The following is a 16062-nucleotide window of genomic DNA, read 5'->3' on the forward strand; positions in this document are numbered from 1 at the left end:
ACACAAGCTGAGCTCGAGAGACAAATTAATGGCCAGTTGGAGCTGGAAATAGTGAGAAGTCTCCTCCATCAACTGCTTCTTCTGTTGTCCCATCATTGAAGAATTACCATGAGCTTCCTTTCAATTTTAGTGAGACTCTTACAAATTTTAGTGAGAAATTGCCTTATTTAAGGACTAAATGCTACTACCTTAACGGACATGTTTAGTTCTCTGTTCTGTTTAGTGTGTTCTAGTTCTTTCATTAGTTGGCATGGTCCCTGATCAGTGTCACACCTGTTCCCTGTTCCATTGATTACCTTCTTCTGTGTATTTAAGCCTTTTTCATCCACAGTTAATTGTCTTGTGTCATCATTACATCTATGGATCATTGCTGTATTGTTCCTTGTGTTTATTATTTATTATTAAGTATTGCATAGTTTTTTTGGATTATGGCTGTGCATGACATTTATTTACATAATGTATAATTGTTGTACAGTTAAGTGATTATATGTGATATTATTTGCCATTATAAATGTGCGTTTTTATGAAAATAATGCTAAAATAATGGATAGTTCACTGGTGAATAGTTCACTCATCATTTAATCACCCTCATGTAATTCCAACATGTGTTCCATGTGTGTGCATTTATATATATATATATGTGTGTGTGTGTGTGTGTGTGTGTGTGTGTGTGTGTGTGTGTGTGTGTGTGTGTGTGTGTGTGTGTGTGTGTGTGTGTGTGTGTGTGTATATGCATATATATACTGTATATATTTATATATATACTGTATATGTTTATATATGAATATCTCATTCTGTTACATTCGAGTTTACATATAAGATTAAGTCAGTTTCTTCATTATTGATTGTGACAGGATATATATATAATGGGGACAAAATGTTCCCACCCAGATGATAATACCCCAAATCCTTGTCCTTTTGGGGACATTTCCATGAGGAAAACAGCTTATAAATCATACATAGTGATGCTTTTTTAAAAAATGTAAAAATGCAGCAAGTTGTGTGTGATCTGTAGGTTTAGGGGTAGGATTAGTGTAAGGGGACAGAATATACAGTTTGTACAGTATAAAAACAGTATAAAAGTCTATGGAGAGTCCCCACAAAGATAGCGAACCAGACATGGATATAGAATCAGTGTGTGTGTGTGTGTGTGTGTGTGTGTGTGTGTGTGTGTGTGTGTGTGTGTGTGTGTGTGTGTGTGTGTGTGTGTGTGTGTGTGTGTGTGTGTGTCTGTGTGTGTCAGTGTGTGTGTGTGTCTCACCGGTCCATCTATGAGACATTCACGAGACTCCTCAGACCAGTAAAGCGTCAGTCAGCGTCCAGTTCACCAAATCTGTGGAGATAAACCCCATTCCTGCCGAGATTTCACTGCAAGCCGGAAGGGTAAGGTTTCATCAGTGCTTATAAATACAACATAATTACATTTAGAGCTAAATTAATGTGTAAAAGTGACTAGTAGGCTGCTGACGCTCGTGAATGCTGCCGCACAGCGCGCGCTTTGATGGAATTATTGGACTTCACAGATTCACGCATTCCACAGGTGTCGGACTGAGTCGCTTTCATTACTGAGATCTCCATCCAATGAGAAAGAAATAACGGGTTGTCAGTAAAAGGAGAGAGATAAGCATTTTACGCAAAACTCTATAGTAGCTACACGCGTGTAAGTTTTACGCATCGGCGGGATAAAGTATATATCATTAGCGCAGATTCCCTTTACATTGCGCGTCGAGAAATCATTACAAGTGTGTTTGGATGATCTTCAAAAATCAAGTGCAACGCTGTAAATCTTTAAGCTCTCTAGTTTACAGAGAAGCGTAAATATTTGATGTATGCGGGTGTTCTTGGCCATTCCTTATAGTTAAATCTGACTAAAGTGCTTGATATTCATGTTGCTCTACTGTGCGATGGTAAGATAGAATAATTATTATTAATGGTGATAAATCAGTTCTTCCTAATGCCAGTTCTTTAGATACAGCATAACCTGTTTTGTATCATGATGTGTTCAGGTTTAAAAAGGCTTTTCCTCATGCATCAATACTGAACACTATTGTATGAATGTTAAATTGTTGTGCAAACATTAAAGAGTAAATTAGCATAAGAGTTTTTCATTTTCACATTAAAGTGAACATTGAAGGTAGCTACAGTTCAGCCAAAAACGAAACTAAATCATGACTGAATTTCTCCTAGTGGACGAAAGAAAAGTATAGAGTTTTGGAATTACAGGTAAAACATGTATGCATAAGAAAGGCATCCAAATCGCATTATGTACTGGTTTCTCCCATCACAATTTGCCATATTACAAGTGCAACTGATACATGAAAGGAAAGATGGAAAGTGTTTTATGTGTGCAAACATGCACTTTATGTATATGCATTTGTTAAGAATAGCCCTGACAACATCAACAATAACCATTTATTGAGTAGATGGCCGAAACTTCCAGAGAGACAGAATACAGATCTATCCTGAGATGAGAGGCTAGAAAAGACACAGGGAAGGGTTTGATAAGATCTAGGGCTTGTGAAGCATGGGTCGAAAACATCTCTCTTAGCAACAAGATACTGTTTGACTCTCATATTTTCTGAACATTCGTGGTCTCAGCTGCTGCTTAATGAACCTGCTTGCGTCTGCTGTCCTAAGCATGACATCTTAGATATGTGGATTGGATAACTCACTGACACCATTAAAAAGATGGATGTCTCCATTCATTGTACACCTTAAAAATAGAAAATCTGAAATTGTTAGCTGAAAGAGACATTTTACCTTTTTGATTGGATTAAAACATTACCATTTCTTTCAGTGTAGTCACACATCAATAAGTGCACAATATACTCTTAAAAATAAAGGTGCCTTATTGGCATTGATGGTTCCATGAAAAACCTTTAACATCCATAAAATATTTCCAGTGCACAAATTTTTTTCAAACCAAGGGTGTTTTCACACCAGTAGAGCATTTGCTTTGTTCCACATGCTAGTAAAACTGTCCTCTTAAGGTACATTAACACGACAACGATATGCTTAAAACGGAGAAGGTTTTCCTTTGAGTTTTCCGTGTACAGACGACACCATTGTCAAAACGATCTCCATTCACACCGCGAAAACGTCTATAAACGCTGTATTCTGCTGCCAGGACACTAGATGGCGATGAAACACTATAGACTGAACACATAATACGCATGTGCATGACGTCATCGTCTTCAGAGATTTGCGTTTTTGTTGTTTTAGGCCCTTGCACACTAAGTCCGAAATTCGCGTCCGAAATTTTCGCACGTTAAAAAATAAATAGGACCTCACGTTATGTCAATCACGCTTGCACACTGCCGTCATAAAAAATCGGATCGGGTTCGATTTTCTGCGTTTTTCGCATCCGTAGCAAGCAGTTTGAATGGTGTTTTGACAATTCAGAGCCACCGAATCACGAATATGAAAAAACGCAAACGAAAATTTCGGACTCAGTGTGCAAGGGCCTTTACTCGGAGACCATTTTCAAAAACTTGCACTTTGAAGCACATTTGAAAAAGTTTGCGTTTTAAGGCACCCAAAATGCCGTTGTTGTGTAAACGAACGGCCAAAGCGCTTACAAAGTTCCCTTTCGAGGGAACTCGAACTGCGTCGGTGACGACACTAGGGGAACGCCCTTCAGCGTAGCATGTCTGAATTTATGAATGAAAACGAATCCAATCCTATTGGCGTTGCGTGATGACGTAGCGTGTGACGGCATAAGCGGATGTGTACAAAAGCACGCCGGCACACAGAAAATGTCAGCTTTTTGCTATTCAGCAAGCGCTCTGTGTTGTGAAATCAGTTTGTCCTATTTGGTGTTGTTTGTCTCAGTTCTGATTTATTGTGAGAATGAGTGAGCAGTTTAAAAATTGTGTGTTCCCGTGCCCTCGCTTTATCACGGCTGGGGACACACACGAGATGTGTGTGGCTTGTTTAGGAATGCAGCACGCCCAAGCAGCTCTCGAGGGGGCTGCTTGTGGCCACTGTGATTCTCTTTCTATGAGAGTGCTGCGTTCCCGTCTGGCTTTATTTTCTGAGGATGGCCAGATGCGCGCTCCCCGCGGTTCAGGTCCCGCATCTGCTGAGGCGATGCGGCGGCTTAGATCGTGGGGTTCGCAAAGGGAGCTTTCAGAGGGGATCGGGACTGCCGAGGCACTTTCCCAATCCTCATCTGAAAGCTCAGATTCCCCTATCCCCCGTTCGGGAGCCCGCTCCGCGGCTTCTCCCGTTCGGGATGCAGACCCAGTGCTGCAGCTGTCTAATTCTGAGGAATTAGATGTGCTCAGCGTCGTGGAGGGGGATCTGCATGAAGCACACACACACACACAAACTGCGCCCAGTTATAATGAGCTTTTGGAGGTGGTGACACGGGCTGTGACTAAACTGCATATTAGTTGGCCACAGGAGAGGCAGGAAGAGCGAGTCAGAAGTAAACTCGACGAGCGCTTCCTGCAGCACCGCGCACATCCTCCACGCCGGTCTCTACCGTTCTTCCCGGAATTACACAATGAGTTGTGTAAATCCTGGAACAGGCCCTTTTCAGCGCGCCTGTCTAACCCCCCGATGTTGAACTATAGTGACATTATGGGGGTTAGAGAGAACGGTTATGGGACGATGCCTCGGGTTGAGGAAGCTCTAGCCAGTTACCTTTCACCCGATCTTGCATCGTCCCTTAAGTCACCGGCGCTGCCCTCCAAGCCATGTCGCACTACATCTGCGTTGGTGGGCAGGGCCTATATGGCGGCAGGTCGGGCTGGTGCGAGCCTGCACACGATGGCCATTCTGCAGGCGTACCAGGCCGACCTCTTAAAAGACATGGACCAGGGCGAGGGTCCTACTATGGAGGATATTGCCGAGCTTCGTAAGGCCACAGACTTGTCTCTCCGGGTTACCAAGGAGACGGCCCGCGCCATCGGCCGCTCCATGTCAGCTCTGGTGACCACGGAGAGGCATCTGTGGCTTAATCTCTCTGGCATCAAGGAGAAGGACAGGGCTTTTCTTCTTGATGCACCCATTTGTACCTCTGGTCTGTTCGGCGAGGCGGTTAATGCTGTCGTCGACAGATTTCAGGACACTAAGAAGCAGAGTGAAGCGTTTAGGCAATATCTCCCTCGCCGGTCGAGGTCTAGGAAGTCGGCTGCTAGAGGGTCAAAACAGCCACAGCCGTCATCCAGCTCCTATCGCCAAGGCCAAAGAGGGAGTGTCGCTTCTAGAGGTCCCCCTCAAGCAGCTTGGGACCCTAGGCAGCGCTCTCACCCACAGCCTTCTGGAAGGACGGATCTGAGGACCGTCATCCAGTCCAGGAAGGCGAAGGGAAAGAGGTCCTAACTCCTGTGGGACCTCTAAGGGCCGCCCCCCCCGAGAGAGAGCGACCGAGGTCCCCTCTCTCGTCGGGCCCTCAGGAAGCTGGCGTCAGTATCCCGCCGTCTCTGACGCATCGGGACGCGCCAGCTTCCAGCGAGCACACGCTGTCTTCTCTGCCCCAAAGGCTTGCAGTCAGACAGCGTTCGCGCTCGCACACTGTGGGTCGTTGTCGGTTTTCCCCTGCCGGTCTTCCGCTTCAGGGTGCCGCCAAGGGCTTACACAAAACACTGGACACCAGCCCCGAGGGGCTGGTTCCCTTGGTGAATTTCGCAGAGGCATGGCAAAACCTCACGAATATTTCTCCATGGGTCCTGCGCACTGTGGAAATTGGGTACAGACTACAGTTCCAGGTCCGCCCACCAAAATTCAACGGGGTGGTCTGGACGTTAGTGCGGCCAGAGCAGGGTCTGGTGTTGGGACAGGAAGTCAACTCGCTGCTAGAAAAAGGGGCCATAGAGCGTGTTCCCCCACTAGTCAGAGAGTCCGGGTTCTACAGCCGGTACTTCATAGTTCCAAAGAAGGATGGAGGGTTGCGTCCAATTTTAGATCTGAGGCATCTGAATCGGTCTCTAAGGAGATTCAGGTTCAAAATGCTCACTATTCCCATTATCGTGAGTCAAATCCAATCCGAGGATTGGTTTGTCACGATAGATCTAAAAGACGCCTACTTCCACATCTCCATCCTTCCATCTCACAGGAGGTTCCTAAGGTTTGCTTTCGGGGGCGAAGCTTACCAATATCGGGTTCTTCCGTTCGGCCTAGCACTCTCCCCTCGCACCTTTACCAAGTGTATGGATGCAGCTCTAGCACCCCTGAGGCTCGAGGGCATCAGGGTGCTCAATTACATCGACGACTGGTTAATACTGGCACAGTCGAGAGAGTTGGCGATTCGGCATCGAGATGTCGTCCTCGCCCACATCCAGAGCCTGGGGTTGAGACTCAACACGGAGAAGAGCGTGTTGACACCAGCCCAGAGAACCACGTTCCTGGGAGTGGTGTGGAACTCAGTCACGATGCAGGCACAATTGTCTCCTGCTCGGATCGAGTCTATCCTGACCTCAGTGTCCAGGATAAAGCTAGGCCAGGCCGTCACTGTCAAACACTTTCAGAGAGTGTTGGGTCTAATGGCAGCAGCGTCCAGCGTGATACCTTCTGGCCTGCTGCACATGAGAGCCCTGCAGTGGTGGTTAAGAGCCAAGGGGTTTTCCCCGAGGGGAAATCCATTCCGCTTAATAAGGGTTACGCGCAGATGCCTTCGTTCCCTATCAATTTGGAAGAAGCCTTGGTTCTTGTCCCAGGGTCCCAGGCTGGGAGCGTTGTGTCACCGGATATCTATTTCGACAGACGCCTCCCTCACGGGCTGGGGCGCGGTCATGGACGGCCGTTTTACGAGAGGTCTCTGGCAGGACCAACATTCCTCTTGGCACATAAATTGCCTAGAAATGTTGGCGGTGTTCCGGGCTCTGAGGAGCTTTCTGCCAGACCTCCATGGTCGCCATGTCCTAGTAAGATCCGACAATATGTCGGTGGTATCTTACTTAAATCATCAGGGGGGTCTGAGGTCGCGCCCTCTGTGCAGACTGGCGCATCAGATCCTCCTGTGGTCCCAGCGGAGACTGTCGTCTCTCAGGGCGATGTATGTCCCGGGGGACCAGAACCAGGGAGCAGACATGCTGTCGAGGCAGGGGCTGAGGCCCGGGGATTGGAGACTCCACCCCGAGGTGGTGGAGTTAATATGCGAGAGGTTTGGCCCAGTGGAAGTGGACCTATTTGCGTCTCGAGAGACGACACACTGTCCACTGTGGTTCTCCCTCACACATCCAGCCCCGCTGGGTTTGGATGCCATTGTGCAGACGTGGCCGAGGCTGCGTCTGTACGCCTTTCCCCCAATCGCTCTGCTCCCAGCAGTTCTGGAGAGGGTCCGTCAGGACGGAGTCAGCCTACTATTAGTAGCCCCGTTTTGGCCGGCCCGAGTATGGTTCTCGGACATCATCTTGCTTCTGGCAGGCCCGCCATGGCAGATCCCTCTGAGGAGGGACCTGTTGTCTCAGGCGGGGGGCTCAGTTCTCCACCCTCGGCCCGAGCTGTGGAAACTGTGGGTCTGGCCCCTGAGGGGGCACAGTACCTAGAAGCCGGCCTGTCAGCAGAGGTGGTTGAAACTATACTCACTTCCAGAGCTCCCTCCACGAGGAAATTATACGGCCTTAAGTGGAATGTATTTTCCATTTGGTGCAGAGAGCGGGATTTGGACCCAGTTAACTGCCCAGTGGCCTCTGTACTGGAGTTTCTCCAAGACCGCTTTTCTGCCGGGCTTACCCCGTCCACACTCAAGGTTTATGTGGCTGCCATTGCGGCTTTCCACGCTCCTCTGAGTGATGGTCCTCTGGGGAGGCATCACCTGGTCGTACGTTTCCTCCGTGGAGCCTGGAGGATGAGACCTGCGACTCGCACCAGGGTTCCCTCTTGGGACCTGGCAGTGGTGCTCGAAGGGCTGGCCGAGGCCCCTTTCGAACCATTGGAGTCGGCTGAGGCCAAGAACCTTTCATTTAAGGTGGTCTTTTTGTTGGCTATTACTTCTCTGAGGAGGGTAGGAGATCTCCAGGCGCTCTCTATTTCCAATGAGTGCTTGGAGTTTGCTCCCGGCAACATTAAGGCCATCCTTCACCCCAGGCCTGGCTATTTGCCCAAGGTGCCATCTAATGTGGCACGGCCTTTGGTTCTGCAGGCATTTCATCCTCCGCCTCATGGGACGGCGGATGAGGAGAGACTTCATCTGCTCTGCCCTGTCAGAGCACTTCAGTATTACATCCAGAAGTCCTCCTCATGGCGGAAGTCGGACCAGTTGCTGGTGTGTTTTGGGTCTCCCAAGAAGGGACTTCCCGCCTCTAAGCAGACCATCAGCAACTGGATCGTTCAGACTATTTCCCTGGCCTATCAGGTGCGCAATTTGCCTTCACCTATGGCCGTGAGGGCTCACTCCACCAGAGGCATGGCGTCCTCTAGAGCCCTCCTTTCAGGGGTTTCCATACATGACATATGTGAGGCGGCTGGCTGGGCCACTCCGCACACATTCATGAGGTTTTACAGTCTGGACCTTCCCTCTACACCCGGTGCACGAGTGCTTTTGTCCTAAGTTGTGCCTGAAGACAGCTTCACACTAGGATGAGCGGGGTTCGTTGTGGCATAGTGGGTATCTCGTTCCCCTAGTGTCGTCACCGACGCAGTTCGAGTTCCCTCGAAAGGGAACGTCTCGGGTTACGTATGTAACCCTTGTTCCCTGAGAAAGGGAACGAGACACTGCGTCGGTTCGCCACACCTCACCCTGCTTGGAGCACTTGCTTCATAGCAAAAGCTGACATTTTCTGTGTGCCGGCGTGCTTTTGTACACATCCGCTTATGCCGTCACACGCTACGTCATCACGCAACGCCAATAGGATTGGATTCGTTTTCATTCATAAATTCAGACATGCTACGCTGAAGGGCGTTCCCCTAGTGTCGTCACCGACGCAGTGTCTCGTTCCCTTTCTCAGGGAACAAGGGTTACATACGTAACCCGAGACGTTTTACGTCTTTAGTTGAAAACGGTGTCGAGTAAACAGTCCCTAATTGGTCAGAGTTTCCTCTGCGTCATCCAGCAAGATGGATTGACAAGTTAATGTGGCTTTATCTGTTGCTGTCGTCTCACATGAAAACACTTTTCCCGTTATGAGTTATGATGGTCCGTTGGGTCAGATTTCTTTCTCACCTCAACTGAAACACTCTTGAGTTCGTCTTCAATCAGGCCTCGTCCAGGCGATCTCGGAGTGATTGTTTTGGTGCAGATCTGAGTGCGATTGCCCTGTTCATGTATGCCTTAAAGGACTTAAACTTGACTCTTCTGTAGTTACATCGTGCACTAAGACCGACGGAAAATGTAAAGTTGAGATTTTCTAGGCTGATATGGCTAGGAACTATACTCTCATTCCTGCGTAATAATCAAGAAACTTTACTGCCGTACCATGAGTGCAGCAGGCGTAATGATAGCAGCGCCTGAAAATAGGCTACCTTCCGTCAACTGCGCTGCGTCATATCATTACGCCTGTTGCACTCATTTTCACTCAGTTTCTTGATTATTACGCAGGAATGAGAGTATAGTTCCTAGCCATATCAGCCTAGAAAATTACAACTTTACATTTTCCGTTGGTCTTAGTGCACGATGTAACTACAGAAGAGTCAAGTTTTAAATAGGAAAAATATCGAAACACTTTGGTCATTTTTTTAATGCTAATGGTCTTGTCCACCTCAATGATGTATGCTAAGCTATGCTAAAAGTGGTACCGCCAGAATCGGAGATCGGCTGAATGGATTCAAAAACGGTAAAACTCAACAGTTTAACTCTGGGGGAGTTGTAAAATGTGCCTATTTCCAAAAAAAGTGGAGTATCCCTTTAAAGGAATAGTTAACTTAAAAATGAAAATTCTGTCATCATTTACTCACCCTTGACTTGTTTCAAAACTGTATGAATTTCTTTCTTCTGCTGAACACAGAAGAAGGTATTTTAAAGAAATAAACAGGACCCCATTGACTTCCATAGTAGGAAAAAAAAACTGTGGAAGTAATGGGGTCCATCATTTCTGGTTCCCACATTTTTTCAAAATATCTTCTTTTTTTTACATAATTTTCACATTTAAGTTAACTATTTTTGATTGAAAAAGCACCAGGATCTGAAACAAACCCTCCAGATGAGATTGAAACTAGAAGCCCTAAGAAAAACATTCAAGGAACCCAGACAGCAACATAGTGTCGGCACAGATCCGGCCCCATCTAGTTTACACCTGGTCATTTCATGCGTTTTTACTGATCAGATAGCTTTTCGATTTGTTTAAACGGTTCCGTTTATACTCACCCTCATAAATGTGTCTCCGCAAAACGGATATAAATCCGATCTTCATTTCCCGGGCTATATGCAGAAATAATGGACTTCATTTCAGCGAAAGCAAGAGATATCAGCTGCATTTTATTGATCATCAGCTAATTTCAAGACCGCAATAGGAGAGAGCGCAGCAACCGCACTTGTAAGATCATTTACTCTCACTACGTTTAATGAAGATGATTGTGTTTTGAGCGTCTATTTGCGGTAGTTTGCGTGTTGTCTGAAGAGATACACAGATTCATCTGTGGTGATGCGTGTTGCGGTAGCGCTGTAATATCTGGCTATAACATGTCATATAGCCTATAAAACGCTCTCACACATTTATTTTCTAACATTTTGGAAGGAGTCAAATTTACATATGTGGTTTCAACATCCAGATGCATTTACATTAGTTTCGTCACACCAACTCCTGATGTGGTTTGAGCGATCGGATTTAAATCTGTCTCGAATGTGTTTCAGAGGGCATTTACACCTGATCTTTTCACAGTCAGATAGCTATCCGATCTGAGAAAACACATGAAGTGACCAGGCGTAAACAGGCCCTATGTTGCTGTCAGGGAAAAATTCTTTGAGGAACCAAAAATGTGAAATCCCCCTTTCGGAACCTTTATTATTAAAGGATTAGTTCACCTCAAAATGAAAATTTCCTGATAATTTACTCACCCCAATGCCATCCAAGATGTTCATGTCTTTCTTTCTTCAGTGGAAAATAAATTAAGTTTTTTGAGAAAAACATTACAGGATTTTTCTCCACACAATGGACTTTAACGTTAAAGTCCAGTGTGTGGAAAAAATCCTGAAACTAATCCTTTAAGAGTGTGCACACAATATGCACTACTTTGATGCATTGCTTTTGTTTTCCAGAAACTCCAATTTGGATATGAATTTTAAAACCCAAAGGGATTATGTGCTTTCTCACAACTTTGACGTCATGTGACACATCGGACTGCCCAATGGAAGCCACTACGATACTAACCGCCACAAACAGCCAAGTCAAGCGAATCCTTCACGAAGCTCCCGAGCCCAACGTCACAACTCTCACGAACACGTCTGTCCCGTTCCACCATCACATGAACAATGCGGTGCTGGGGATCTTCCTTGGGACACTGTCCCTCCTGACGGTCATCATGAACCTGCTGGTCCTGTTCGCCGTGAGAAAGGAACGGACTTTACACACGGTTGGGAATCTCTACATCGTCAGCCTGTCGATAGCAGACCTTATAGTCGGGGCTACAGTCATGCCTTTGAATCTGGTGTACCTTCTTGAGGACGAGTGGAAGCTTGGTCACGTTATTTGCCAGTTCTGGTTAGTCATGGATTATGTCGCGAGCACGGCGTCCATTTTCAGTTTGTTTATCCTTTGCTTGGACAGATACCGATCCGTACGACACCCATTACAGTATCTGAAGTATCGGACACGAGGGAGAGCAACGCTGTTGATTTGCAGTGCATGGCTTCTCTCAATGACTTGGATCGTTCCTATCCTCGGCTGGAGGATGTTTGCTCGGATCGACCGGAAACCTGAACTGGAGAACCAATGCGATACGGACTTTCGCTTAGTGACGTGGTTTAAAGTTCTGACCGCCATTCTTAACTTCTACATCCCTTCGTTTCTAATGCTTCTGTTCTACTCGCAGATTTTCATTGCGGTCCGGGATCATTACAGGGAATGGGAGAACTTTGCCGGTCCCATGGTGAAAACCGAAGCGGATGATACACTCGCGAACGGACTTCAGTTAAAGATAACCAAAGCCTCGGAGAGAGAGAATCAGGCGTATTCTCAAAACGTGGGTCTTCTGGATCAATACAGTCTTGAACAGCCAAGAGACCATAATGAAGACAACCCTGATTCCTTGTCCGAGACAAAGAGGAAGAGTTGCTATAAGAAGAAACCAATGTTTAGACTTTCGAAACGCGTGAAAAAGAGCGTACAAGACCCTGAAAGTTCATTTCAAATCGACGATGGGGAAACGGCCGCCGAATGCCCGCCATCTTTATCCCTCGCCTTTCTGCAACCGGAAAACAACACCGAAGCCTTCATAAATGTGAACGACTGTAACGTCCTAGTGCCAAACTCCGTCGGGAACATTAGTGAGGGTGAGCAGATGGTGGATATTCATAATTATAATCATAACACGCCTCCATCACCACCATCACCGTGGGCCGAGAACAACCCGCCGCTAAACGCCAACGATTCGCTTCCCGCCAAACAAACATGGCAGAAGCTCTGCGAACAGTCAAAGCAAAGCATCCACAGCATGCGGATCCGCAAGGAGCGTAAAGCCGCCCGGCAACTGGGCTTCATCATCGGCGTGTTTATGGTGTGTTGGATCCCGTACTTCATCACGTTCATGGTCATGGCCTTGTGTGAGACCTGTGTGCATCACGACCTTCATATGTTCACCATTTGGCTTGGGTACATCAACTCCACTCTCAATCCCTTCATATACCCACTGTGCAATGAAAACTTCAAAAGGGTGTTCAAAAAGATTTTTTATATTGATAGATAAGGAGGTCTGATCCATTTGTGACATGTTTGTACATCGGTTGTTCTGCCGTGCTTGTGATCTTGTCAGTACAGAACAATTTTGTTGGTAACACTTTACAATAGGGATCATTAGTTAATGAATTAACTAACATGAACTAACCATGAGCAATACATTTGTTACTGTATTTGTTAATCTTTGTTAATGTTTGTTAATAAAACTACAGCTGTTCATTGTTTGTTCATGTTAGTTCATGGTGCATTAACTAATGTTAACAAGATTTTAATAAAGTATTGGTAAATGTTGAAATTAACATTAACAAAGATTAATGAATGCTGTATAAGTGCAGTTCATTATTAGTTAATGCTAACTAATGTAGTTAACTAATATTAATTAATGAACATTATTGTAAAGTGTTACCATTTTGTTATGTATTGCTGAGTGTCAGCTTGACACGTCTGCAATCTGCATCAGATTACATTAAAAACGTATTCAATACAGTGTTTTAAAACTGGTTGTATTGAAGCATGTTGCTCATTAAAACAACCATTTCCAGCGGGAGTTCTACTCTATATCAGTGTCAATGTTTCTGAACTCCTGAAACGCCACCAATGTATCTTGAATTTCTTCCGGGAACGAACACGTCACAATATTCCTCATTACAATAATTCATACCCAGAATAAAGGGGCGGGGCCTGGTTGAGTTAGTTATTAGTGTGTTAAACTGGCGGTTATGGTAAGGAGCGGGACATTTCCCAAACACACTCGAAGCGCTCGACCAATCACAACACACTGCTCCAGCCGACCAATCAGAGCACAGTGTGCTTTTCAGAAGGAGGGGCTTCATAGAGACAGGAAGTAAACAGAGCGTTACTGACAGACTGGGAAGAGAGGAGCCGCACCAATGGAGAATATGAGGAAAATAATCAACATTCAAGCAGGAAAACCTGCTCTAGTAGAGCCTGAAACAACATTAAGACTTCGTGAAAGGGCATAATAGGACACCTTTAATCTAGAATATTGTATGAAAATGCCCTGACATTAATTATGTTTAATTAGCATGTGCAGTGCATTCATATTTAACAGGGAGTTAAATTAAATGTAGTTTGGTCTGGCGCTAATGCACACTATCCTCACAGAGCTGGGAAATACATACAGGTGAAAATCTATGAAGTATGTTGGGAATGGCGTGCGACCTACAGGATGGTCTATGTACACTATTCACAAATTGCCTGTATTCATTGAACTCCTGTTTGATTTACATTGCAATGCATTTCAACTCATCTTTGTTTTAATAAAAAAGTACTTAAATGATGGACAGAGTGATGATTTAAACAAAACTGCAAAATCTAATGTAAGTCATTATTTGATTAAAATGCAAAATGTGAAGACTCTTTAATACCTTTTTTTAGACATTCCTCTGGTTGATGAACAATGTAATACGGTCATGTGAAACTGCCTCTATACACACACAAAACATGCAATAAACAATATAGGACAGACAGAGGTGATGATAAAATGGACTACAAAGGCTTCAAGATGTGGGAAAGTAATTATCTTATTTATAAAAGGTGCATATAATAAGTGGAGTGCTTAGTCTCTTTCATATTTCATTTTTTTCTAACAGTTCACATTGCCAGCCCTCAATTAGGGCCTGTCACTTCCTGTTTAACCTCATGTTTGGTTGAACAAAAATGGCAGTCTTTCAATGAAAATCTTTTCTTTAAATAAACGGAGAAGTGTGTTTTGGAGAATGTCTTCTAATTTCAATATTTCAGATCTATATTGGGAGAAATGCACGCTGCATTCAGCACTGTCTGTGCAGTGAGGTCTGTGTAGGAGTGCACATGGGAAATGAGGTCCATTAGATATATAATGCAATCTCATTCCTATCCACTGAACCTATTAAGCTAATTAAGTCTGACTTCACGTCACTGTTTCTACATCTAAACGTCAAAAGCATAGGACAAACGGTGCTAAATATATACTCAATCATGATCATCTTACTAATTAATTCATTTACATTTCATTATTATATAATTTTCTTTATTTACATTTTGTTGTTCCTCCAGTTATTTCGCTATAGCGGCTACTGAATCTGAATCTGATTGAATCTACACATTCCCAGAAAACAGCTTACTTCCGGGTTGAACAATAAGGCCTAAACATTTAAAATCAAATACTTCCATTATTATTATATAGTGTATACCTATAGTATAATGAATTATTATGAACGAATCATTAAAACGTCTTATTTGATCTGCAAGGTTATTGTCTTTTTTTAAGTGTGACTTTACTGGGTAAACGAAATTGTGTTTATTCATTATTAACATACTTTATATATTGTGGTAAAGACTGCTTTATTGAAATATTGTGAAACATTTCCAGTTGAGAAATTACTTTAAATGTGAACATGCACAATGTTTAAGAATGATAAACTTCACACTGACAGTTTCATATTGGTATCATTGATTTGTGATCCCACATTCCTGATGAAAATCTTCCATTGCAAATGCATTATTCTAAAAGTAATTTAAATTTCTGGATTCATATCTCATTTAGATTAGCCTAGGAGTTAATAACCACAGCCTGATGAAAAGAACTTGATTTGGCGAACAGTACAGGACTCTATCGAGGCTGGACACTACTCATCTCGACTGACACTGAAACCTATGGAAGCTTGCAACCACGGAATAAAAAAAAAGGTACCCTAATTTTGCCTTTTTTTTAGTGAGATATAAAGTATAAACTCAATAAGTAAAACTTGCACTATATAAACTCACATTTCTGAGGGGGGAAAGATCAGAATTTCGAGATGTAAACTCAGAACCCAGAAAAAAAGACAAAATTGTGCAATATAAACTCAGAATTGCAAGATGTAAACTCAAAATTCTGAGAAGAAAAAAACTAAATCTGAATTGAGAGATGTTATAATTAATGTTTAAAGTTTATTCAGTTCAATTAGCCAACAGGCAAGTACAATTCAAAAAGTAAAAGACAAATACAAGGCATTGTGCTACAGTTCAGAGTATGTAAAACAAATAACAACAACAACTAAAATGTAAAATGAACATGTATGTAAAACAAATAATAATAGCCTACATAAAATTCTAATAAATACTGGGATAAAAGGTGGTACAGTAGCCTATATAATATGAGGGCAGTTAGGCTACATGAGTTTGAAAAGCTTCAACATTTTTTAATTTATTTTTTTATAAGCTTTTTTATTTTGTGATCTCTTGTTTGAAAGAGTTTCTGTGAGCTGTGAACTTAGAATTCCTAGAAAAAAAGTTCTAAGAT

General features: G+C 44.0%; 1 protein-coding gene across 1 annotated transcript; it reads left to right on the top strand.

Annotated features, from left to right (window-relative positions):
- The first annotated feature begins 1283 nt into the window (after positions 1-1283).
- On the top strand, positions 1284-12786 carry hrh1 (histamine receptor H1). Its single transcript, XM_077204242.1, has 2 exons — positions 1284-1383; positions 11141-12786. Exon 2 carries the CDS (start codon positions 11182-11184, stop codon positions 12784-12786), a length of 1605 nt encoding a protein of 534 aa, XP_077060357.1. The 5' UTR covers positions 1284-1383; positions 11141-11181.
- Positions 12787-16062: the final 3276 nt, after the last annotated feature.

Source organism: Siphateles boraxobius, unplaced genomic scaffold (genome assembly GCF_051911475.1).
Source record: "Siphateles boraxobius isolate OS27281-9 unplaced genomic scaffold, OSU_SipBor_1 5, whole genome shotgun sequence".
NCBI classification, from domain to species: Eukaryota; Metazoa; Chordata; class Actinopteri; order Cypriniformes; family Leuciscidae; genus Siphateles; species Siphateles boraxobius.

What these genes read in the sequence shown, in the direction of transcription:
- hrh1 (XM_077204242.1), top strand. Translation starts at nt 11,182, where the DNA reads ATGTGCTTTCTCACAACTTTGACGTCATGTGACACATCGGACTGCCCA.